Consider the following 25,932-nt stretch of genomic DNA (forward strand, 5'->3'; position numbering starts at 1 on the left):
TTTAAAATAAATGAAAAATTTAATTTTTTTTATCCGATTAATCGATAAAATAATCGGCCAACTAATCGATTATGAAAATAATCGTTAGTTGCAGCCCTAATATTATGCCAATATCTGAAAGCTTTACTACTTTTAAAAACTACATTGAGTCAAATATAGAGTGCTAAAGAAATTAAGCTATTTACAAAATAAAAGATAATATTTTTCCCACGTGCATTCAATTTTTTTGGTTTTTTTTTCAGCATAATGAAATATCTACATTCAACTTTCAAATGTCTGCACTCTGTCTTTGTAATGGTTCTTCGGGCCTCCCGTTGCTTTATCCTTAGTAACTTAGTAACTAGTAGCTACGAGTAAAACTAGATGAATAAATAAAACGTGCTTGCCCACATTGATCCCCTGGATTCATGGCTGAATGTAGCCACAAATGCTTCCATGCCGTATGCATGCAACCCTACTAAAAATGCCTGTGTGTGTGGCATCAGTCTTCACAGATCTTTTTCACATTGGAACACAGTAGTTGACTTCAGAATTACAAGAACGAGAGAAAAATAAAGCAAACAAAAAAAGACCATTATTTAAAGGAAATAGTTATAAAAGTGAAAGGAAGAGAATAACTATTATAACACACAATTATATGAATTCACAACAGTCTGAAAATGTTGAAAAAATAATTTTCAAAAATGTAATTCAACTATGCACAAGCCAAAACCAACGTGGGCGCACTAAATTAAATAAGCCATGTGGAAGTACACACACTGTTTACTATATAACTACAGCAGATTTTTTTTTCCTGAACATGGCATTTTTAAATCGAAACTACAAAACAAAGTTGCAAAAAAAATAAAAAAATAATCTACATTACATGCACACAACCTTCCTCAAAATAATTACTAAATTATGTAAAGTTGTCAGGTGACGCGAAAGTAGGCACTAATTGGTTATCTGCCTTCAAACTGTGGTGTTTCTGTATGATTAGACATTGAATATAAAGAATCAAATGATCTGACCTTCTAAAGTCAGTATACTAGAGCATGTGATTTATGTTTTGTCTAAGAGTAATTGCGTGTTTAAGTGACCCAGCAACAAAGTTCCTTAATCCATTGTTAGAGACATTCTTTTAGTATCAGGAAAGAACTGTGCATCAGTGCCTTCAAACATCAGCCGCAAAATTCTTTTAGTCGAACACTGCTTTTAAAGCAACTTGATTTTATTTTCATAATGGAGTAAAAACGAACAAGCAAATATTAGGTGTTTGAAAATCTTTTACTCAAAATGTTCCAGCTGGGTCTCTTCTGCACATAAAACATATGTTTTTTTTGGGTAGACCTAGATTGTAAAACACACACACCAATTTTCTTCTTCCCAGCTTGTGAGAAAATGTGCATCTTCTGAAAAATAGCTGACAGACAAAAGGACTGAGAAGCCTACTTCTAACTTATAAGGTTTCAGAGGGCTTGAGGAAACATATTAGAGTACATGATGGCAGGCAGAACAGCGACTTACATCAATAAACATCTGCACAGATTAACAATTCTCTGGAAGAGAGAAGAATCTCCAAAGGATAGGTACAGTTGGGAAATACCAGCACTTTTCCCAATTATTACATAAATACAGTTCCCAGCCCATGCAGGATTTGGGAGTTACTGTTAAAAGATGACGTTGGGTCACAAGCATCCAACCCTCCTATCCAGGGAAACCATTACTAGATTAGAGTAATTTAGTAGGGACATTAGCTATACATTGATACCAGATGTTTCCCTTCTTGCTCCAAAAGTCATTTTTACAATATTCCAAGGCAGAGACTCTTGTGCTTTAACCAAAACTAGGGTTTCTCAAATTGATATCAGAAGCATGGCCTGAAGCAAGTTAAAAACTATGAGGAGCAGAAGGTAAATGTTTCAAAAAAGCATGAAATGTTTGGTTGAGGTTACATTTCCAGTAATAACTATGACAATTTTAACTTGTGTCCTTTTCAATGCCAATAATGCTTACTCCTAAAGGTAACATAATTAGCATACTATTAAATAAATTAAGGCGAAACATAAAAAAAATAACAGGTACACTTCAACTATTATATGCTTAAATGCATACTATGGACATGCATAGAGGGATTAATTAGTAATTATCTATCTCTTTTCTCCCCACAGCTACTTGCCTTGCTGGAGATGAATCCCATCCAGCACTTTTTATTTTCAGCTATATGCATGCATGTGCTATCCTCCAGCTGATTCAAGCACTGGCCCACACAAGCGTTGCAAGGTGTATTTTCATAATATGGAGACGCAGCTGAGGGAAAGGGCCATGTTCCATATTGTGCCCCACAACTTCCAAAACCTATGAAAAAAACCCTACACATGTGGGGTATTTTCCCAGATACTTACATTAATATATTTGGTGGTATTTTAGGAAATTAGTTTGGAGATCATTTTCATAGTAAAATATTAGAATTTTTTAAAAAAATGTTTCATTATTTTATTGTATTATTTATACATCAAATTATAGACCTAAAAATGGCATCAAAAGAAAGCTCTATTTGTCCTTAAAAAATGGTGTAGGTACACGAAAGTATAAAATACCCTAAGAAAGAAGGAGAAAAAAAAATAAAAATCCTTCGTCTTATAATCAGACCTCAAATAGAGGTCTGACTACAAGACTAAGATCCAGATCCCCGAAGTGATGCAGGGAACCTCGATCCTTCTCTCTTGCAGCCGGTGGACACCTGTACGATCCGCACAAACAACCTCCGATGCTGCCGGCACTTCCGCCGGGGCTTCTATGACAGAGCACCGGCGTGACATGACCTTCCGGTGCTGATAGAAGCCCCGGCGGAAGTACTGGGGACAAGTCTAGGGACGCACGGGGGGGGGGATTCTGGAGGGAGAGTGGCATATAGGGGGTTAAAAGGCATATCTAGGGGATAGAGCGGCAAATAGGGGGGTATAAGGCATATCTGGGGGACACATGTGCATTACTGGGGGAAGGTTGGCAAATAAAAGGAAATAAAAACTAAAAAAACAAAAAATTCTCAATCATAGTTTTAATTCAATATAAAAAAATAGTTTACATGTGAATTGATATTTACTAGTAAAACTTTTTTTCTTATATTCAGGCTTTTTTCCCTAAATTAATATTTAAATTGGGAGGGCATCTTATATACAGGGTCTTCCTATAATTGAGCAAATACGGTGTGTGTGTGTGTGTGTGTGTGTGTGTGTGTGTGTGTATATATATTTTATGCCTGGTATTAAGTATAATCAAACAGCATAACCTATATGATTATTTGTGTCCTATTCAGACCCTGGAATGCATTAAAACCCATGAGGGGAGTTTTTAATGATAATGGGGGTCTGGGGTAGCCTCCACTCCTGCTCACCTCCTGTGGTCCCTGACAACCCACATATTTAAAATCCTCTTTCTAATATGGATTATGTTTGGGGAAATACTTTAATAACACTCAGATGAAAAAAACGTTCATAAGGGCTATAGGAAATGCACAAGGTCAATTACAACAGGGAGAATGTAAAGCTAATCTATTTTAACACTGAAGAATGGCTGCTTTCCACTGCCTCAGCAGGTTCCTTTATAGCATTCCCTTTCCAACTTCAAAGGCGTATTTCTATCCCAAGATATTGACTGGGATGTAAAGCTTTCAGACAAGAGTTATTCAAATCGGTATCACCTTGACGCCTTTGATGCCAAATACATGCCTGACATCTTTTCCGTTACCTGTGGCCTCACTTACAACAAGCAGGCTTTAGAATAAACAATCTGACCGATTTAGATGAAAGAATACTTTGCATAAAGTAACAGCAAAGGGCTCTGTACATATGCGCATATATTAAAAGTTTATTATACTGATAAATATTACTATTACAGTGTCTGGGCAGCGCAAGGTCATTCAAGTGGATAGTCCCGTTGCATTACACTACATTTAAAAATTGCTGCAAATATTTTTATTGCGGAACATATAATGATATTAATCATTTCTGGAAGATATATTTTGCATATACAAACCGGTTTTACCAAGACACACGGAATGTGACAAAGTTGTGGATCACAGGAAAACTTAATTCCACACACGGTATCACCCTCTGCCACTTCTGTAAGACTATTCCACTAATGCACTACATTTTCAGCGAAGTACTTTCTTACACGTAAATGCCTGACCTTCTATTTTAAAACGGTGTCCTCTTGCCCTATTATTTCTCCTCCCCAGAAACACATTCTTCCCTCCTTTACCTTATTTAATCCCTTCTATGCTTCTAAAGTTTTCTATTGTATCACTCAACTTGTGTATTTTCTCAATGTTCAGGTATGTAGTTTTACATACTTCCACAATCATGTATGTTAAAGTGTAACGTACAACTAGATTCACTTGTGCGCACTTTTGTCTGCTTAATACGAGTCTGGATTGCTAAATGCTTTAAAGACGGAATATGATATTCCAGCGAAAATGTAAGCCCTACATCTAAACTTTCCCTAACATCACTAGGGACAGATAATAGTCGCAAGCAGGCAAAGTTCAACCACCATCTGTTAGGTAGCATTATCAATAATACATTGTCATTAGAACCTCATTGCTACCTATCTATATAACCTATAGAGACCTCTTTGCTCTGTTGAGGGAAAGTAACCGTACTACACTGAGAATGCCAATGAAGTCTGCGGTTGTTGGTTCCCTCATGCAGAGGAAATTTGCCTCACATTTTGGTTCTGGGCTGCCCTTTTCGGTGGGATTTTTCCTCTGTAATGGCACAGGAGGCAAAATTTGAAATGCTCCCAAGCAGGGACACACCGCTGGACAGGTTATGAAGCAGCTGTCCGTTCTTGGTGAGCGTCTCATACTCTTTTTGTTTGGTATACAGAAACCTACATGGACTTTCAGATTGTTTTGAATGCAAAACCTGTAAATAATTCCTTGGAAGGCTTCCAAAAAAACAAAACGAAAAAGGGTATAGCGCAAAACAAGGTACATATGGAGTGGGGTTTTTTTTGCCACAATTCTTTGCATAGCTCTGATGTAATTGGCGTAGTCAGGGTAAAGGCAAAAAAGTATGAGCACATATGTGTATAACGTGCTTTGGATCAACACTGTCAAACGAAAGAAGGGAAAGAGTAGTAAAACAGAGAAAAAAAACGTGTTCTAGGACTATCCATAATCTCCTTAATGGAAAATGATGGCCTCTTATTTAAGTGACTTAGAATTTTGAAGAATGGCTTGGAAATGCTGCCTTATGTTTAGGGTTTATCCAAGAAACTCTAGATTTTATAAACATAGTTCAGTTTGAATGATCGCTTGCCCATATTCCAAAAGTCAAACTACTGATTAGTTTTACATCCAAACATATTCCTTGTTTACACTTACATGATTGCCTACTAGTGGCCAACCTACTCCACATTTTTGTTATGCTACATTGATTGGACATAGAATCGAAGGTAAGCCATATCTCTTCTCAATAATCCTAGTGTTAAATCTAATTTACATAAACTAACATGAGCTAATGCCTTTAATTTTTCTTTAGCTTGAATTGCAATAGAGCATACATTTCAGATTACATCCTATGTAAACATGTTAATCCTTAACGTGTTAAAAATAGAGAGGCAGGGCATAAATACCATCTTTAGGACCTTTATTTGAAGGGTATTATAAAAAAAACAAAAAAAACACAAGACATTTACCCATTCTAAAATCTCTATGGATGCATAGCTGAAAGAAATTATCCAAACCCAATGCATTATTGCGTTCCTAGAAAGTGTCTACACATGATGGTTGGAGTATCACTTTAAGAAAACTTCTATGTCATTGATGCATTATGCAGGACTGCATCAGCCCTTCTGGCAAGAGAAGCTTGACAATGTGCACGTTCATTGTAATTCATAGTGGTATCTTCAAATTAGAACTTTCAACAACTTAATGCTGTAAATGAATGTTTTATTAAGAGGCCATTTTTCTTATTACAGATGAAAGAACCTATTCAACTAATTATACTCCGCCACTTCTATAACAAGACAGACTTGGATAACTAAGTGAGCAACGCCATATGTCATCTGATTTGTGTGCGGGTGGACAGTCCTTCTGTCGCTACGCTTTACCACAGAGAAAGTGAGCAGAACGGAAATAAATTCTCATCCCGTCCACTGTCTCAGTGGTACAGCAGGGTTCGTTATCTAGCGTTTAATAAATAGACGACCAAGTAATGTTAGCTCTTTATGGCATCCTTGTATAATGTCCTCATGTAAACTCCAGAACACTACAGAATCTCATGAAACAATAAAACTTTGCTAAAGCACAAAATTGTCATTATATGTGCAGCACAACAGCGTCGACCACCTGCATGCTTCCAGGAATCTTATATTGAACCAGCTGCATTGTGAGCGTTCAGTGTGCCAAACACAATAAATATTAACTGAGTGAGTAAGCCACAGGTTTAGGTGGTTATTTAATAAATTCTGCAGTAACTTGATACACAATGCTAACTGATTATATAGGTTATAACTAGTGCCATTCATTTTTTTTATATGAAAATATATTTTGCCTAGGTCTTTAAATCATAAAAAACTTATATGAAAATATATATTAAAATATGCTTTAAAAATAAGTTTATGTACCCTCCAGAACGGTCACCATCTCATTTAGTTTGTCTCCTGCTGATTTAGAGCATGAACTAGATTTATGTTGGCAAAGCGCCACTAATTCTGGCACTTTGGTTTTTTTTTCCCTTTCTTTCTGCATGACCCATTTGATACTCAGCGAGTTCATTATCTATAATTTTGTTAGTATGTTCTCGTCTAGGAGGCAAAGAAAATCTCCCCTAGATAGAAGACAATTTTAATTGGGTGTGCATGTTTTTCTTTTTTTTAGCTAAAAAAAAAAATCATCTAAGCTTGCAGTCCTTTTTTACTAAGATGTATTGCTACATATTATTAGTATTAAAATACATTATTGTATTAATATCGTTAAGAAGGAACTTAACAGACCCTACTCATCAGTCAGGATCTAATGGTGGGCAACGACTAAATGAAAACATGCTCCTATATACTCTAAACCAACTTTAAAAAGTAGTGGTTTAGAAAGGTATAGTAAAGCCAGCACATCATTTTCACATTGACAATAATTGCTTTTACTATGTCTCTTGAAGAATCTAGCATTTGCCTTATGACCAAAGAATATTTGAACAGTCAACAGAAGGACACAATGATAGGTTAAAACATTTATGAACTGTTGGTCTCTTATCCAGCTTTTTTTTTGTTTGGTTTAACACTCAGTCTCAGGGGGTTACACTCTTACTCTTAGAGGTTAAGAAACTCATATAATAAGCAGAAAAAAATTAAAATATTGAGACAAAACCTTATCCTTAATGGTAGTTTACACAAAGAACATAATTCTGTATACATGCCATAGTTAGCGGAAGAAATACACTCTACTTCGGGCATACCTAAATCAAGAATCCAGTATTTGCAGCTCTCCTCTGGATTGTTTCCACTGGTACAAAAGTTTCGATTGAGGCAGTGCAGGGATCCCAAAGTCTGCCCTGGGTTAATCCCATTTGACATGGTGAATATCAGAGATACCTTTACTTTCAAAATGAAGCTTAACAGGCGGCACTATTCAACAAGTCTATAGTCAGCGGCAGAGCTCCTGTGCCATTCAGGTCTACGAAAAGATGTTCTTTGCTTGCAGACTCCACAGCACTCTGATTTCACAGCTCACATATGGGAATAACCAGCTGCTGTGAATCACACAGTACCGTAAACTTTCTAAACAAAGCTCATGGGCACTCCCCCAATGCTATTCATCAGCAGATGCTGTCCCACCCTGATTCCTTACATCTAATGTACTTGGGTAAAGGTAATTTGAAGAGGAAAGGGGTAAAAACAAAACAAACAGTCAAATTGAAAAAAATCAAATTGTGTATAAGATGTATAACAACTTATATCAGTTGTGTAAATACCTTTAAAGCATGCATTCAATGCTAAAATAGTTACTTTCAACTGCAAAGAACTTTTAATTCAATGATAAATGCAGCTACAAACTGAATTCCTGACAGACCCTTGAACATGTCTACATATAGCAAAATGCACTCTTCCAGGAAAACAATGGATGGATTATATGCCAAAAGGACAAATGCCTTTTATGCCACAATGCTGCAAGAGAGGGCAGCATTACCTTAAATCATAGATATATTGAGGCAAAGTGTGAAAATCACACACTATATGTAATTTCTGTATGAAAAATAACGTAATTTAATGTTAACATCAATCCAAAGTGTATTAAACAGAAACTCTTAATTGGAAAGCTGTTTTACTGGTGTATTATCCGTTACAAGGAAAGCAATAAGGAAGAGAAAGTACAAATAAAATCTGGATTAAAAACCTTTTCACACCTTGATGGTATTGATGGTCTTCGGGCAGAATTGAATGGTAAACCTGATTCGCAAGTTATTTTGTGTACTGTATATGATTTCACAGAGACAAATCTGTTTTTTCCCTTATCTACCTGTGTGTGCTTATGTTTAAAGAGACTCGAATAGTAAAGTGCAACACAAGGACCTAGCTCCCTAAAAAGCTACATGCGAGAGGTTTAGAGGCATCTCCCAAAAATACAAAGGTCAAGCCCACATATGTTATTGGTACAGCGAATGTCAAATCACGTTTCTTTGGCATTTATTGCTAAAGCAGATACAGAGCACTGAAAGCCAATTACTAGAGCTTGATGACATTATCTGGGCAGAAAGATGAAAAGTGGTTACATGTTTAAACTCTCCAATTGGGGGGTTTTGGTTATTTTTCATTTGCTAAGTACATAGTTTAAGCTGAGAACAAACGAAAATGTATAAAGAACTGTTCCCTTTTGAGATACTTAAATGAAACAGAACTGTGGAATTTATGAAAAGCAGCCAACATAAATGTAGACAAGTGTGAATAATTTCCATTTCCATAACCTTATGAGAGCATCAAAGTGCTCCCTTTACACTTGAGTGGACAAAGTAAGAAAACACAAAAATAATTCAATTTAACGCTACATTCTGAAATATTTGCAAAAATAATGTAATGTGAGGTATACATTATACTTAAAACAATACTTTTATATGGCAATGAACACTGAATGAGAGCCTGGATATGAAACCAACAAGATCTGTAGGGTCATTGTTTCAAATAAAAAATAAGTATGTTTCTTTATGCTTAATACTAATTTTTCAGAAAAAAAATTGCTTCCATTTCCCTAAGCCCAACACAGTTATTGAGGCACTATTCTAATCAAACAATGTGGATAGTTAGCATGGTCTGTGGTCAATTTGTTGGTGAATGGAAACGACATGGATTAAAATGAGAAGCTAGTTCCATTTTTTTTGTAAAGGTATCAAGCTATTTAGAGATAGCCCTCCTTTGTTCCACAAGTTTTGGAAAAATGACTATTAAAAGAGTAACTGCTCAGGAATGACAATTAACCACAGAGGTTTCCAACGCATAGCAGCCAAAACCACAACAGAAGTGGCTTCAGATGACTTGACTAAAATCCCCATTCATAGCTCTAAGCCATTTTAAAGTGAACACAGGATATTAAACAGCATTTAGGTCACATGGCCAGTGTCACAAAAAATGGATGAAAAACACGGCGAGGCCTTTGACTAGGAGAGATGCGATTTGCTGCCTTCATACTTTCTATTATGATCCAAGGTCAATTGTATTTAATAGAAATGTCCAAAAAGAACAGGAGTGATATGTTAAAGATGCCTTGGGCTATATCCAGCCTTAGACAGTTTCTCTTTGTCTTTTTCCCATTTGGAAAAAGATTTGCTGATGCCTGTGAGAACACACACAAATACACAAACACACGCGTATAATACGAACGCTATTGGCGGATAATGTCTTCAAGAAACCTTGGCCTCATCTAAAGGGGAAATCTGATCCCACCTTTTAAGAATTAAGTATATTACTCAAAAGACATTTAACATAATGTATTTTTAGCAATGCACTTGCTAAGTAAAATATAAACAGAAAGCTGGAATGTCAAAATTATTTACATCTTTATGCAAAGTGATGAGGAAAAAAACTTTTTTTTTTTTAAACTTAACTGCAATTCCACATACAGCCACTAGGTCTAGTGTTACAAGGACTAAAGACGGTGTTTACACCAACTGGGATGTGTAGGACAGTGTATTGTCTACAAATGTTACCGGACTGCCCTCCTCGAGGTCTGCCAGAAGAATTTTCTAATTACCGAGTCAAAGTAACATTGGACATAAAAGTGTTAGGTATCAACCCAAAGACTGCTGGATTCAAGAGACAACAATGTAGGGTGATATCAGGGCATCCTTCATACTATAGTAAGTTTGGTATGAGGTTAAACCTTGGGGGGGCATATGAAGTAGTTACTATAGTTTCTTATTTTTTTTTAAAAAAAATATTTTTATTTAACACAAAACCTAATTAAACTTTTTAACGACCTCCAGGAAGGAGAATGTGGTGAATGCGTCTAATAAAAACAGAACTAGGGCAGTGCAATTTTTTTTTACAATTTGAACAAAAACATACACCAGCTAACCCAAAACACTGTTACATACAGAGCAGGTATTTTTCCGAGTTTGTTTTACTTCTCCTGCCTTAAATTACAAATCCTTGTGGGATTGAACTGGGCTGCTAATGGGTGTATGGCATGCTGGTTACACACACTGACACTCAAGCTCTCTCAAGGGACCTTACAACATATACTAATTAATAAAATATGTCAGTGTTGAAAAAATTCTAATTACCTAGACATATACAGGCAACCAATGTAAAGCCAGCAATCTAAAAATGATTTTGTTAAATCAGATGTCAAACAAAAAAACGGACAATGCTGCTGAAAGTTAACCTTTGGTTGGTCAGAAGTAAGACCAAACATCTGTTTAGTGGTTGAAATTAGTTTCAGTAATCTTTGTGTGTTGCCAGCATGGGTAAAATTAAAAATTGTATCTAGTACTTCATAAGATTTGCACAACAGCTATGCAAGAATTTAGGCTTTTGTGTCAGCTCACAAAACAGACTTGGACAATACGGAGAATCACAGAGCACGCGGACCAGTTTCCTCAGGGTGATCTAGTCCACGTTGGTTTGCTGTATATTTTGAAATTGTTGGGCGGCTCTCAAACATTTCCTGATTAAGTTGGTGATTCACACACACGCATTTTGAGCGATAATCTAGATAACTATGTAATGACACATTTTAAACAGTAACGGGATAGCAGAGTCCGCATATTAGAAAGGGTATACCTTCTACACAACACTATAAATGAAGATTTGAATTGCTTTTTCTTATCAGAGGATCAGCCTACCAACGGCCGGCCACTAGCACATTTCCCTAATACTGATAATTAACCTAAATCCAGTGTTTGTTTTTCTTTCAATTTATCCATATTGAATTGTGATGTGCTACAGCCATGACAAGTTATTTATGTTCTTCAGCTGCAAATACTAATTTCCTTATTCCACATTAACCTAAATGTATTCTGCAAAAATTTAGTTAAACTAAGTCACAACAGGTGGTAGGGGGAATCCCACACCTACTAAATATTTCTTCTTTTCGCTCCTTAATCGTTTATGCACATGATGGTTTCAGCCTGGGAACTCCCAGGGGCCTATTCAACAAGGGTATCTCACAGAGGGCAACTCTCATATTAGTATAGTTACTGTCATGTTTAGCTAAATCATACCTTTTAAATATTAAACAAAGGTGAATAAGTATTTAGAAATGTATCGATTTTAAGAAAGAAAATCAGTATGTAGTATAATGGGCCCAGGAAGTCTTGCCTGTCTGACCGTCCATAGGAGATTTCTCTTACAAAGGACAAAAAAACAGCATACTGCCAGCTGAATTATTATTATTACTTAATAAACGCAGGTGGCTGCCATGCTGCTACAAAAACCTACTCCCTGCTAACATGTAGGGGTCAGTGACTGGGACATGGAATTAGGATGATGTAGCCATCAGAAGCAGGTACACTAGAGGAGGTTACTTTAACCCTTTATACTCTGCAATATATTATGTACTATCACCTACATGAATGTATCACAACATACAGAGGATAAACTTACTAAAATCTACTTTTAGCATTTGGTTTCAAGGTATATGGGAAGATAATGGGCCCTGTCTCCAGGCACAAAGAGTTAGGCTGTGTTATGTTTACTTTAGAGACAAGCATGATTCCGCTGCTATTACTTCTTGATACCATGCCTATTCTGTACTCTTTACATACTCACCATTAATCACTTTCATCATTATATCCACTCTTAAGAAATCACTTCATCTCATACACTTTGTGGACATGTTCTGTAATAAGTCAATAATTAACTGCCACCAATGACTGCCTTTCTGCTTGAACTTTTGGCCAAGAATATGCATTCAGGCAAAAGCTGTAATATTGCATAGACAAGTTTTCTATTGACAAAATGTTTATGTTACCCCAATGAGGTCCAAAATATCTTAATGGAGTTGAATGTAAACATAATAACTTGCATTGATATTTAGAGACAAACATGTCATGTTTTAGTTAATGAGACTGTTCAAAATAAACAACTGGTACTTTTCATTGTGGTAAAATATTTAGCCAACTTTAGTTCCATAGTTATCGGTAATAATGTGTGTCCATTTAACAGACAATACCCAATTCTGTCTAACATTCTGGTCATTTTCCAGAAATCTAATCTCCTTATGCTCCGATTCTGACCGCAGAACAAGGCTAACTGCCTTCATAATCATTCTTTCACACAACTAATGACTTATGAGATGGGCTTAAAAGACATCTGAAAGAAAAAGGAAGTTTGGCCAATATGGGAACAATAAACGTTTGCAAATCACAATTGCCGCAGAAGTGTGGGACAATCAATTGTTTACTCAAGCAATCACTAGGCCACTATCATTTTACGCCATTAGACTTCTTTTCGCCCTTTTGCTGATAGGCACATGTTGCAAACTGGGAAATGTTTTGCTGTTATGAGATTGTTGTAGAAAATAATTAGGAAAGTGTGTGATCCTCTCTCTTTATACTTGTGATCTTTGATTTTCTCCTTCCCGATTCTGGATTACAACTATATTAACAACTAAAAACATACCAATGTTTTCTGTTAATAGATGAAAGTTTTTGTCCTACCTTTGTGGTTAAATATGCCCTCCATCTCCATGCTGCTCCTTGAATGGGCAATACACAGTGAGTTACACGGTACCAAGCCTTCGCCTGCAGGTGAACGGTCAGTGGTTCGAACTAAACACCAGTCTGGACGATCATGTTGTCGCTCCAGTACCTCCACTGTCTGCCCTCTCCGGATTGTCAGCTCATTGCTATTGCACGCAGTAAAGTCATGGATGACCACTGTCAATTCACATCCACCTGAAAGCTGCAAAAAAATAAAAAATAAATAAAAGTGTCAGATAAATGTAAAAAAATACATTTTTGCAATTTCACAGTTAAAATATTTATTCTCTTGAACTTAAAATAAAATATATATAAACAGATGTCAGAATTTACAGTACTCTGATGCACGGCATGTTTCTGTGCGCTTCACAATGCTTAAGCATTGCCATTTTAATATACACACACACACACACACACACACACACAGTTCCACCTGAAACAAAAATGCTTTATATGTATTTTTCCAGGTTATCTTTCATCAAAAATCTCATTATCCTTTTTGATCTCAGACGCATGAATCTCATCTTAAAACACTTCCCAATTTGCAGCGCTCACACTTGCAAACCTCACCTTCTGTCTCATTCCCCCCCCCAAAAAAAACCCATAAACTGGAAACTCTCAAGAGCAATACCCTCTTTTCCTTCTGTATAAGTATATTTAATGTGTGTTAATGTTATTGTCTATTTTGTATACTGTCAAGTTTAACATTCTTGTTAACTTCCCAGTGTCCCCTAACATAATAGTGGGGTCTACTAATGCTCTATAAAGAAAATGTTAATAATAAAAAAGCACAGCAAAAACATTTAATTACATTGTTTTGGCAGTATCAAAACACCAGATTAATGCAGCAAAATGTGTATAAACTAAAGGAAATAACAGCTTATTATACCTTTATTAAGCAGATAAAGTCTACACTGTAAAGTAAAATGACAAAAGTACAAAAACACAAATAAAGACGAGCTTATGAATTTATCCAATTTGCATTTTTATACATTGCCTTATATCATATTATCGTAACAGACAAACAAACAATGAATTCATGCTGACGTTTCCTGCTTTAATGTATACCTACAGTATAGTACTAGCTCTCAGCTGGTGCAAACTTACAAGCACAAGCTAATATAAATACAGGAATGTAGTCATATAAGAGGTCTTTTGGGGATTTTGGTCTTTAATACATGTCACATGTATCATAAATCACTCAACCTTAAGCACCCCCCCTCCCATTACAGCACAGAACTTTAACACAGCGACTCAAATTGGTCTCCAAGGACAGAATTTGGTCTTGCTATGAATAAAGTCTTAAAAAACAGGCCCGCTCTCTTATTAAAGTGATTTTAACAGCCAATGCCTCCACTTTCCAAAGTGTATTAACTTTCTGTCCGTTCAAAGTTCAGCTAAGCAGCTAAGCCCTCCTCAAAAAAAAACAAAAAAAAAAAGAAAAATCAACAATATATATATATATATATATATATATATATATATATATATATGTATAAAATAACAGCCCCCCTGATTTTTGGCAAGCTTCATTCCTTTTGCAGCAAACCCAATTGAAAACAGCTGTGCACTGGACAATGTCTGAGAACACCACTCAAAATCCATTTCAAATGTTGTAAACTCCACAAAGATCATATAGTACTTCCTGCATAATCTTTCAGATCAGCTAACCATGCCTTGGGAAAATATATAATTATCTCATAGAATTTATGCCCTGCAATAAACATTAAACTTGCTTTTTTACATGTCCCACTTTCAAATTGAGCCATTGTATTTCTAAAAATAGGTAAACGTTCCAGTCTAAAGTGACCAGGAGCTTATTGTTATCTTCTTATATATAGTCGGTATATAAACATCGTATTAAAACAAAAACAAGGCTCTGTCTAAAACTGGTGACACAAGTAATTCGGCATTTTGTTTTAGCATAGCTTAAAATCTTATATGCTTTTTAATACACAATATATTTCTTTTTCATGTTACTTTTATATATTTATATATTGTGATGTAAGTACACAGCAATATGTTCCCACATATGTATTGTGAATATGTCACTGGTGAAAGTAGTCAAGATTTTTTTTTTATAAAAAAGTTAAATGTTAAAAAACAAACAAACAAAAAAAACACCTTTTCCCAAGTCTCTGTTGATTTATTGATGTGAGTATGATTATTCTTCTGAACTAAACAGCTATTGGAAGCATACAATATAATTTGTATTAAATGTCACAAGGCTTGCAAACCACCATGGAGATTTGGAGAGGCTTAGGAAATTGCTACCATGATTTAGAAATTACAATAGGTAAGCAGACCGCATGTAAAATAAACTCCAGCCTTATATATTCTCAGTAATATCAAACAAATTAGACATTGTGGTGACCTATTACCATCTGCTTTAAATGTTCCATAACTTTCATTCTTAATCGCAGGATATATTTCTACTGCTCACCTTTTCAGCCACCATTGCATTGGTTTCTATAAAAGCTGAAAGAAAGGTCCATAGAGGAAACTATAACAGCAATTGTTTTACATTCTAAGATTATAGGCTCAAAACATTAGTCCTGCAGAAAATTTGTTGCCTACAAAGCTAGCTTCTGCTTTAAGGCGCGTGAGTTCTATATGCTATCACATATAGAAAGCATCTACTAGACTTGCTTGACTTCTACGCTGAATCTGGGCACTGGCAAAGACAGTTGCTTTGAATGGATTTTGAGTATCCTAAAACTACCCAATTTATAGACAACTATTTACATTTCCCAAATCATCATGATGATGATGACTTAGCGGTAGACATTATTCACTCCTAAACCTGGTTCATGAGAATCTTTGGACTGCCACTACAAAGCACTCGCATGGCAGAAAATACCTTTAGAAGTATTGCCAATTATGAAAACATTGAATTATGCTGACAAAATAACTTAAAAACAATTATCAAAGAAATTCCTCTTATTACAGATCCCACCTACGCTGGGGCTTGTCCTAGTTCTCCAAACTGGGCTAGCTTACTCGCGGAGGCAGGGCTCAGCTGCTATAGACAAGTACTGAGGCCTGGTGAAGGAGAGTGAATGAGTGAGTGTGTGTTAGTCTATGTCTGTGTGCTTGTTAGCTACGCTATGTGTGGGGGAGGGCAGCAATGGGCCACTTGGTTTTACATGCCCACCGGGTCAGAAGGTGCCAGCCCTCCCCAGAAGAAGGAAAAAAAACACGTTTATAATGGTTTGACAACAAAAAAAACGTGTCACTGTATTAACCCCTTAAGGACAATGGGCGGTTCCTAAACCCATTGAAAACAATGCATTTTGAGCCCGTACATGTACGGGCTTTGTCATTAAGGGGTTAATTATATTACATGACTGTGTGTTGAAACTGCAGTTACATCTAAAAAAGTATACACTGCTACAATTATACTAATTTAACCTTCTAAATTGTCCACAACTGAGCCAAAGTAGAATCATAACTGTTACAATTTAGTACAATTTTTTCTTAGATTTAGTTGTCTGGAATTGTTCATAGTGGACAGTTTATTAGTTGTAAAAGAATACACAAGATAATACAAGGCTAAATAATTCTGATATTCGATACCCTGACTCAAAACAGATGTGTGTATGCTTAAGGGTCATTTCAGAAAAGCTCAGTCACTTTTGTAGTCATACTATATATTTAAAGTCATAACCTATAGCAAAGCGTCCACAAACCATCCTTTGTTCCCTTCTGCTGAAGCACTTCCTCTCTGGCATTTTATATCAGGGATCAATAAACTTAGGTTTGAGATTTGATACTAGATCATAAGATGCCCACTGCTACGCTGCCCTAATCATACCGAGTGCAGTGAAAACAAACGAATGAGCCCGCACGATGCATCAGCGGCTGTGACGTCAAACTTCTCCCTGGTTATACTTGGATTGACTATACTGGAAATTACATATGTTACAATAGCATTTTACACTGCAATTGTTTTTACAAAGGATTGCTGAGATAATTGCAGTTCCTGATCACGGACATCTAAATGAGTTTTAGGAGCTGCCATTTTACTTGGCCACTCATTCGCCCTCCTTTGTAAGTACATTAATACAATCATAGGTATATGAAAAATGTGCTGCACTTGGTCACAGGAAAAATTGTCTAAAGAACGCACCTTTTTATTGAAATGAAATACCGCATTTGACAACGTGCCCCAGTTTTTCGGCTAGCACATTTTAAATCCCTGACACTACTTTGGACTGTCTACTCCAGAAATCCAGAATTCTTCCTTCGATTTCACCACCGTTTTAAATCATAACTTAATTCAGCCAATTAAAGACCATATTATTCATATAATTCAACCCACACTTAGGCATTCATGCTGTCCATGCGATACATATATTTTATCTTCCCTAACATTTACTTAACCCCTTAAGGACAATGGGCAGTCCCTAAACCCATTGAAAACAATGCATTTTGAGCCCGTACATGTACGGGCTTTGTCATTAAGGGGTTAAGAAACCATAACTGACCCCAACAATGACTAAAATCTCTAAGGAACACCAAGGGTGTGGATCCTGCGCACAAAACAGTGGCTGATACATCGAGAAACAACTGGAGAGAATTACTAAAGATCAAGAAGTAATCTGCCAGGTATTGGCACACAGCTAAACAACGATGATTAGTCATGATTTCCATGAGCCGCCCCATATCCTCAATGGAAATGATCAGTACTGTACATTAACGCATGATTAACCGGTTATAAAAAATAAAAAGAATAAAAGGAAGCTGTGGTCCATTGACACCCATGAACATATCAGTTCAAATGTTTAAAAAATATTTCTGATTTGAAAAATATTGTGGCATCACTATTAGTGGTGTGATGCTAATAAAACCACTGTGAAGTGTATATCTGAATGGTTCTACTAGATGTAAACACTCGCTAAATTAATTACGGTGTCCGGTCAACACACACAAGGCCAGGATTTTAGGGAGGACATAGCCAAATCAGGCAGGGAATTAGGGAACCTGGGTGGAAAGTGGTGAGGAAGGGCCTTTTTTGCCTTGTGTGCCCATTGTACAGTGCTCTGGTATATGACGGAGCTGTAGAAATCAAATTATTTGCAGTAGCGTTCACCAAGGTGAAGTTAAAAAATTCCAAGGCCAACTAAAATTATAATGAGCCAGTTTGCCTGTGTAACTCTTCATGGTTAATCCTTCATTATACAGTGAAGTAGACTAAACCAACAACTTTGTGTCTAGGCACCCATGGGTTTTACACCACAATATTCTGCAAACAAGAACTGAGGCTTAAAAATACTTCCAGATTTTTTTCCTTTTACTTTGCCTTTAACCTTTCCAGTGGACCATCTAACACTTTCGACAATGTTCCTGAACAAAGCAATGGAAGAGACTAATGCCTGACATTGTGACTACACTGCAATCATTCGCCCTCCCTAACAATCAGCATATAATGGCCTGAATCCAACTAAGTCAGCTAAACTATGAGTGTCTATAAATCCTGAATAGCACCATACCATTATAGTCCATGTGGTTATAATCATTTACGCCCCTTAAGCTAGTCAGATATTTGCAAAGGTTTGTAGAGAGCAAATGGAGCATTGCAAACACAGATCATTCTCTTTTTTTTTTTTATCCCCATGGAAAAAAAAACACAAGGCAGCTCCGGATGCAAAAATTAGAGCTCATCTTTGTCACTGAGTGAACCAAATACCCATGCCAATTTTTTTTTAAATATATTTTGGAAACGGAAGACAGGCAGATGTGTGTAACGCATGAAAGTTCTTCATATTTCAGAGCCTAACAAGCCCTCTCCGCCAGAGGGAACAGCTGTTACATACAGTCTCCAACTGAAAGGTGATCCTCAAAAAAGCTTTATGGCCTGAGGTCAGCCAATGTTGAGAACAAAAAAAGAATCAAACCTAGTAGAGGAATCTATCAGCGCATGCAAGCTTGTCTAAGAGAAAAGTATTAGACCACTTAACATCATGTAACAAGTAAATGAAGTTATGTAATATCTACATCACGATAGCAGTAAGGTGGGGGGGAGAAATTACTAAAATAGTTTAAGTCTTATGAGCACACCAGATACAGTATTCTCTATCAACGCTGTGGACTAACAGCAACAAAATGGCTTATATACAATCTTGTTTTTACTATGAAACTATTTCAAATAGTAATTAATGCCATAAGCGGTATTACTGAGTATTACTACAATCCAGTAAGAATACATAATATTTGGGTTACATTGTTGTACAGTGAGAAGAAATATGTAAATAAACTGCTGACGGGACAAGAAAAACAAAACAAGCTATAATCCATTTTATCCTCCGCTTAAAAAGAAAACAAATGTAAAATTGGGAACCAACTCAAAATTTGTGCTTGGTTATTTGGCTCCACTAAAACACAACAATCTGCCTGAGAAAGCAGCCTTCTCTTTGCTTTATGTTCTTTACATAAATAGTTTTTATGTAAATAACACATTCTTTTAACGTCTAAATACTGTTAAACACTTGAGACACTACCCTCAAAATCACAATGCAATTGCAAATAGCTGTTTGCAATGGAGAGCAGTCTGAAACGGTTACATATCTGACTGTACCTTATCACTGTCCAAGGTGTTCTGGGAGGTTCTGGATGCAATAGATATTGTATCTGGTTGGCTGCTGCCATCTCCTTGACTGTCCAGGTCCTCTCCATCTCTGCAAAGAAAACGTCGCAAAGCATGTCACAAACTAGATGATTTGTGATGCACATACAGGTGATATAGTAGCTAAACGAGTCTCACATTGGGACAGTAATGAATGCAGATCAAGTATCACAGAAGATGCATTGCTTACCTTCTACTGGCTTTCTGTTTTGTGGTTGCAGCTGTTTTGGGGATGTGTATTGGTTCCTTCAATGCCCCTCTAAGGTGAATAGTCCTGTCTTGGATCACCTCTCTTATATGTTTGATCCAGTCTTGTTTATTTTCAATACTGGAACCCTATTTGGGGATTGAAATGTGATTATTAACTTAAGTACATCTTTCTAAGCCTTTTGTGTACAGTCTCATGGATGTATACAGATGCTAGATTCATTTGACTTCCACTATAACAATATAAAGATGACACCTGACATACCTACAACTTCTAAATAAAAAAAAAAAATGTTATGAATGAGTAAAGTAAAAATTCCAAAATCATACTAAATAATAATTAGAAAAATCATATGTGCAATTATTGATAGGTACTTTGGCAATAGTTTTTCTTGGTCAAATAGAGAATATAAAATTATCACCTTCAGGACTATCTTATTGTCTGATGACGGCGTTCTACCAAGCCAGAGTGCAAATTTACAGGGGTCTCCTTCCACGTGTTCTGTGACTCCGAGCTCGGAGGTCTGTTTGGATGGAAATACAATTAACAAAGCAGGGAAATAGCTTACATTTGATATTTAATATAAATATTGAATTGAATTCTATATTTTGTATATACTACATACATAGAACAGCAGCATACATACTTGTGTGTTGTAAATCTATAAATAAAAAGTTATGGATGCAAAGGAAGTTATGTTGCAGCTCTGTTGGAGACTGCTGGTACTTTTACAATCTAAATATAATCAAGGGACGTTCACAAATTTGATGACACAGAATGGAAAGTAGCCTGTACTTACAAATAATTTTGACTTGTAAATATATTTGCTTCTCCCACTGGAATCTTTGACTTCTTTGCTGAAGACAAGAGACATTTCAAACAAGAAAAGATGTCTTTCCCGGCCTTTTCGAATCAAGGTTTTAGGGTCCCAAACTTGAAAAGACTCTTGTAGGATCAGTTCTCCCTGAGCTTCTATGTTTTCATCAAAACCTGAAATAAAATATACACATTTTCGTAATTCCGTAAAAACATACGAATACATTTTAACGACATGATTGTTAACCTATAACTTTAAATGTATTCCTATAAATGTTACCTTCCAGCATGCTGAGATGCATGGCATCATTGGCTCTTTTGGGTACACTAAGCATCACCTCCAATCCATCTTTAATCTCTCCTTTGCCCTCTTCACAGCAAGTTAGCAACTCCTAAAAAAAACGATCTTGTTATCACAAATCCATGTTTACCACTGACAAATAAGGGGAATAATGCTGCGACAAACGTTAAAACAATAGGCATTGCACAATGACAAAGCCTACAAGACACGGATGTATCTAGGTCAAAGTGCTCACCTCTGTTTCAGTACCTTTCAGCAAGAAAAAATGTAGTCTATTAAATAGGTAGGGTGAAAAACGGTAAACCGTACAGAAGCGGGAAACAATGAATTCAATATACCGCTACAAAGGAAGCTCAAGCTGCATTTGTCATTTGGGTCCCACTGAAGCCCCCTTTCATATATCCTAAATCTCTCTTTTTTTTTTTTTTTTTTTTTTTTTTTTTAAGTACAGCACAATGTGTATGTTAATGCACAAAAATGCATGTGTTTTTTTTTTTGCATGAATATATTCTTCTCTTAGATTACCAAGATTAGGTAAAGCCCTATTAAAGCTCTACCCACCAGCAACATCCTCTAAAACATTTCAAACTATTTTGTGATGCAATCATTTTTCCCAGAAAACATGACCTTAATGCTTAGTGACTTCGGCCAGAGATGAAGTTCTACGCCACTGGGTAAAACAGGTAGCTTCATTATCAACTAGAAACATGTATACAAGAAACTTGGGAGTTTCTTCATCAAAGTCCTCAAACTAGAACAAAATCCTGGCACAAGGTTAACGTTTGCCATACCTCAGCAAGACAAACGTTCAATCTTTCAAGGTCAGCTGACATCAATAATAGTGCTAATTCTGCATAACACAGTGCTTCACATACTTTGATGTGGTTGTCAGTGTTGTTGCAGTGCTGGTTGCGTTGCTGGCCTGAATATTACATGTAATGATTTCAAAAGAGGGATCATCAAGGTATTTCATGCTTTGTTTTTGTTTCCCCACCTTCTAATTATCTGCTTTGGTTTACTTATTCACATCTAGTGGCAATAGGAATACTACAAACAGGTGTGACAAGTGGTTGTCCATCACACTATGGAACTAAATGACTGCTTGGCAACTCTTTCCTCAACAGGAATGTTTTGATGTGCCTACTTTATATGAACTGGTGTAAAAGTCTAATACTAGCCAAAAACACAGATTACCTTTAAAAGAAGCTGGTACTTTGTTATCCTCTGTACAGGCTTGATAAGGTAAGAAGAGATCGAGTTGGCCAGTTCATGGCGCTGTTGAATTTCCTACAGAGGTTAGAGAAAGGTTGAGCAGCTCATATTATGCTTAGAGCAAGATCAAGATCATAGAGTCGCAATATTTTGCATAACACTGTATTCACAAACAGACTCAATTATTTAGATAGATATCACTGTAAAAGGGTTTGAAAAATGCATTTTATGTCTTGAACCAATAACCAAAATTATAGCCCTCAATTTTCAGGCGGGGGCACAGAGAAAAATTTGAAATCAAGAGATGCTTGGCCAAATAATAAAACAGCTTAGCTGCAGAAAGGTCTTGGCAAAAGTCATATGTTGTTATTAGAGTTTGGTGCACAGAGATTTCAATATATGGGGGGGGCTTGATTCAGATCAATAAAGCGATATAGAATAAAGTACAAATACAAAACAAAAAAGTTTACCACGGGACAACACCAAATGGTTTAAGCTGCAATGCACAGCAGCAGAAATCCTACGACAGTTTTTTTATTTGTTTATAGGAAAGAATCATGTCTGATGTGGTGTCCTATCCCAGGAAGGCAATACATTTCTACCTAGGGCCAGGAACTTATCACAATGTTGGGTACCAGGAATTATACATTTTACTTCAACTAAACTTGCATGTACTTTAGCGCATACATGTAGTCACAATAGAAAACATCCATTCAGCCTACTATCCTTCCCAAACCAGATCCTGTATCTGTGGATGAAATCACTATAAATCACTGGACTTCTATCCCTGTTTAAGTATATTATTTATGAATCCAAAAGCCCACATGGGTGTTATTAAAAGATTTTTTTTAAGTAAAGAAACACCTACATCAAAATATGGTCCTGCTTGTTCCAAGATCACTTGCGTTGAATCCGGTTTGTTTTTGCAGTAAGAAACATACATTTGGAATTTATCAGCCTGAAAGAAATAAACCAGGGTAATGTATATAAAAGTTTAAATCTATTAATTCAACCAAGCACAGGGCAGATTGTGGACGCCTAGTAAACATACATATATTGGGCCATAGCAAGCAAAGTATAAAAAGAAGAGAAATGAAGAAGAGAAATGAAAGCAAAACCTATAGTACAAATGGACAAAGTAATACAAAAAACAATACCATAGTAATGTATGGATCTCTGCAAGTTCCTGCTGCAAGAAATCAGCCCTTCATAATTCATAGTTTACATTTGTAAAATCATTTAAAACCCTTACTCAAAAGCATAAATCCAAAGTGGTACATATCAACTGTAAAAGCTATATACCGTATTGGCTCGGATATAGGCCGCCCCCGTATATAGGCCGCACCCTAAAAGTTTGGTGCTTTTTTAAAGAAAAAGTTTTTTTTCTTTAAAAAAGCACCAAAAAAAACATGCTGCCACTCTGTCCCCCCCCCCGAGATATGCTGCCACTGTCCTCCCTCCCCGAGATACGCTGCCGCTGTCCTCCCTCCCCGCGATACGCTGCCGCTGTCCTCCCTCCCCGCGATACGCTGCCGCTGTCCTCCCTCCCCGCGATCCGCTGCCGCTGTCCTCCCTCCCCGAGATCCGCTGCCGCTGTCCTCCCTCCCCGAGATCCGCTGCCGCTGTCCTCCCTCCCCGCGATACGCTGCCGCTGTCCTCCCTCCCCGCGATACGCTGCCGCTGTCCTCCTCTGCCCCCCCCTCCTCGACTTACCGGAGCAGACTCCCGGGTGTCTTGCGGGGCCGGCGAGGGACATCTACGCAATACGCGTATGCAACTTCCGGTACCGGAAGTTGCATGCGCGTATTGCGTAAATGTCTCCCGCCGGCCCCGCAAGACACCCGGGAGTCTGCTCCGGTAAGTCGGGGGTGGGCAGAGGTAAAACGCTTAGATAACCTCCCGTGCCGGCACCCCCCCCCCCGTGGGAAGTGCTGGCAGGGGAGGCTGTCTGAGCGTATCGGGGAGAAGGATGCAGGTCCCCTGCACCGCTGCGGGGGATCTGTATCTTAACCCCGCTGCCTGCCCGGCGCCCGGGACTGCATGTCCCGGGCGTTGGGCGCTAGAGCCCGAATATAGGCCGCACCCCCACTTTAAAAACTTAAAGTGGGGGAAAAAAGTGCGGCCTATATTCGAGCCAATACGGTATTTTAAAACATATTACAAGCCCTGCTTAACTTATTTGTACATTCGTGTGCCAATGCTTATACTGTATAACATTACATCTTTCTGTTTTGACCCAATAAAAAGTATAGAGTTCAACACAAGGACCCCTTACATACAGACGACAGGACACACACATATTCCTGGCTCATCATTTAGGTCACCAGGTACAGGGTATGCCGGTCAGCCATGTATTCTGCAGAGCAAGGTCCACCCCTGTGGTACGCCACTTGATGTTTTATTGTGAAACAATTAGACTAAGTAAATATCTCATTTGGAATTGCATTCCTATACAATTACCCATGTAACAAAGCAGTGTCCAACATCTTCAGGCAGTTGCTCATATTTCTCCAATTCCTTTAAGAATATACTGTGGGGGAAAAGTAAGTATTACAATTAACATTGTAAGAACAATTCCGAACTACATTTAGAAACTACATTTCTAAGAAAAACACAATTTCTCCCCCTACAATTAGTAGTATATAAAAGTGAAGCAGGACCTTAGCTTAAGACCAAAATAAGATCTAGGCTATCATGCAATTATTCTACCAACGTAAAAACGTGAACAGATGAACGTCGAAGAAAAACTATTTCTATTGGCAGGTTTTCATCAACCCAATCTTACTGGTACAATAAACAGGAATACATGATTCATTGCTAATTATCACCTACAAAATTACATCATTGCACATCAAAGTACGATGTTTGGCAGGCTTCACAAGCATAAGTGTTTCTAGTTTTCAAATTATTATAGAAACACAGAATCTGACGTTTGGTAAGAACCGTAAGAACCACAGTCAAACAATCGCGACTGGTATGATTATACATTTTATAACCTCCTATCTGACCAGTCAGTGGGATTTTAATACCCAAAGGAAAGTCTGAATGAAAAGCCTGGATTTTTTTAAATAAAATGAACTGAACACACAAGTGATTGATGATTTTCCATACTGGGTCCAATTTGAATTTTATATCAGATGTAACAGTTCCACTCTGACATCCTTTGTTATTACTATTCGATTTATCAATTTCATTTCCTGCCAAAGCTACATAAACCTGTACAAATAGAGACCACTTACTTGTTATGGAATTCATATATTTCCTGCATGTTTCCAAAGATAATGTGCTCTTTGTTTACAATGCCAGGTGGGATCTCTTCCACTCCACTTGTCATTTCCCAAAGATATGTCTATAACACAGCAAGGGAAGTAAAATCAGGGTAGTCATAAGACATAAAAATGTTACCAGCAATGGTATTACTGCAAATAGTTCCAGCAATCAACTATATTAGCATAAGAGATGAGTACCAGCGCATCAGATATAAAAGAAACAAATGTATTGTATTCAAGGTCACAACAAGGACACCATGAGATTTATTTTAGTGCAGGGTTTAATCAATGTAATATATCGTAATAATTTAACTTCAGAAGTTTTA

General features: G+C 37.0%; 1 protein-coding gene across 3 annotated transcripts in view; it reads right to left on the minus strand.

Moving 5' to 3' along the window:
• Positions 1-25,932, minus strand: part of TRIO (trio Rho guanine nucleotide exchange factor) — a 137,044-nt gene that overhangs the window by 32,472 nt on the left and 78,640 nt on the right. For all 3 annotated transcript variants that reach the window (XM_053467343.1, XM_053467342.1, XM_053467345.1), the window contains exons 25-34: positions 25,577-25,686; positions 24,798-24,867; positions 23,206-23,295; positions 22,320-22,412; positions 21,105-21,216; positions 20,808-20,998; positions 20,430-20,531; positions 19,991-20,136; positions 19,753-19,852; positions 13,134-13,377 (exon numbers count right to left, since the gene is read on the minus strand). In XM_053467343.1, coding sequence (XP_053323318.1) covers positions 13,134-13,377; positions 19,753-19,852; positions 19,991-20,136; positions 20,430-20,531; positions 20,808-20,998; positions 21,105-21,216; positions 22,320-22,412; positions 23,206-23,295; positions 24,798-24,867; positions 25,577-25,686 — 1,258 coding nt within the window. The remainder of the gene's footprint in view (positions 1-13,133; positions 13,378-19,752; positions 19,853-19,990; positions 20,137-20,429; positions 20,532-20,807; positions 20,999-21,104; positions 21,217-22,319; positions 22,413-23,205; positions 23,296-24,797; positions 24,868-25,576; positions 25,687-25,932) is intronic.

Source organism: Spea bombifrons, chromosome 5 (genome assembly GCF_027358695.1).
Source record: "Spea bombifrons isolate aSpeBom1 chromosome 5, aSpeBom1.2.pri, whole genome shotgun sequence".
Lineage (NCBI taxonomy): Eukaryota > Metazoa > Chordata > Amphibia > Anura > Pelobatidae > Spea > Spea bombifrons.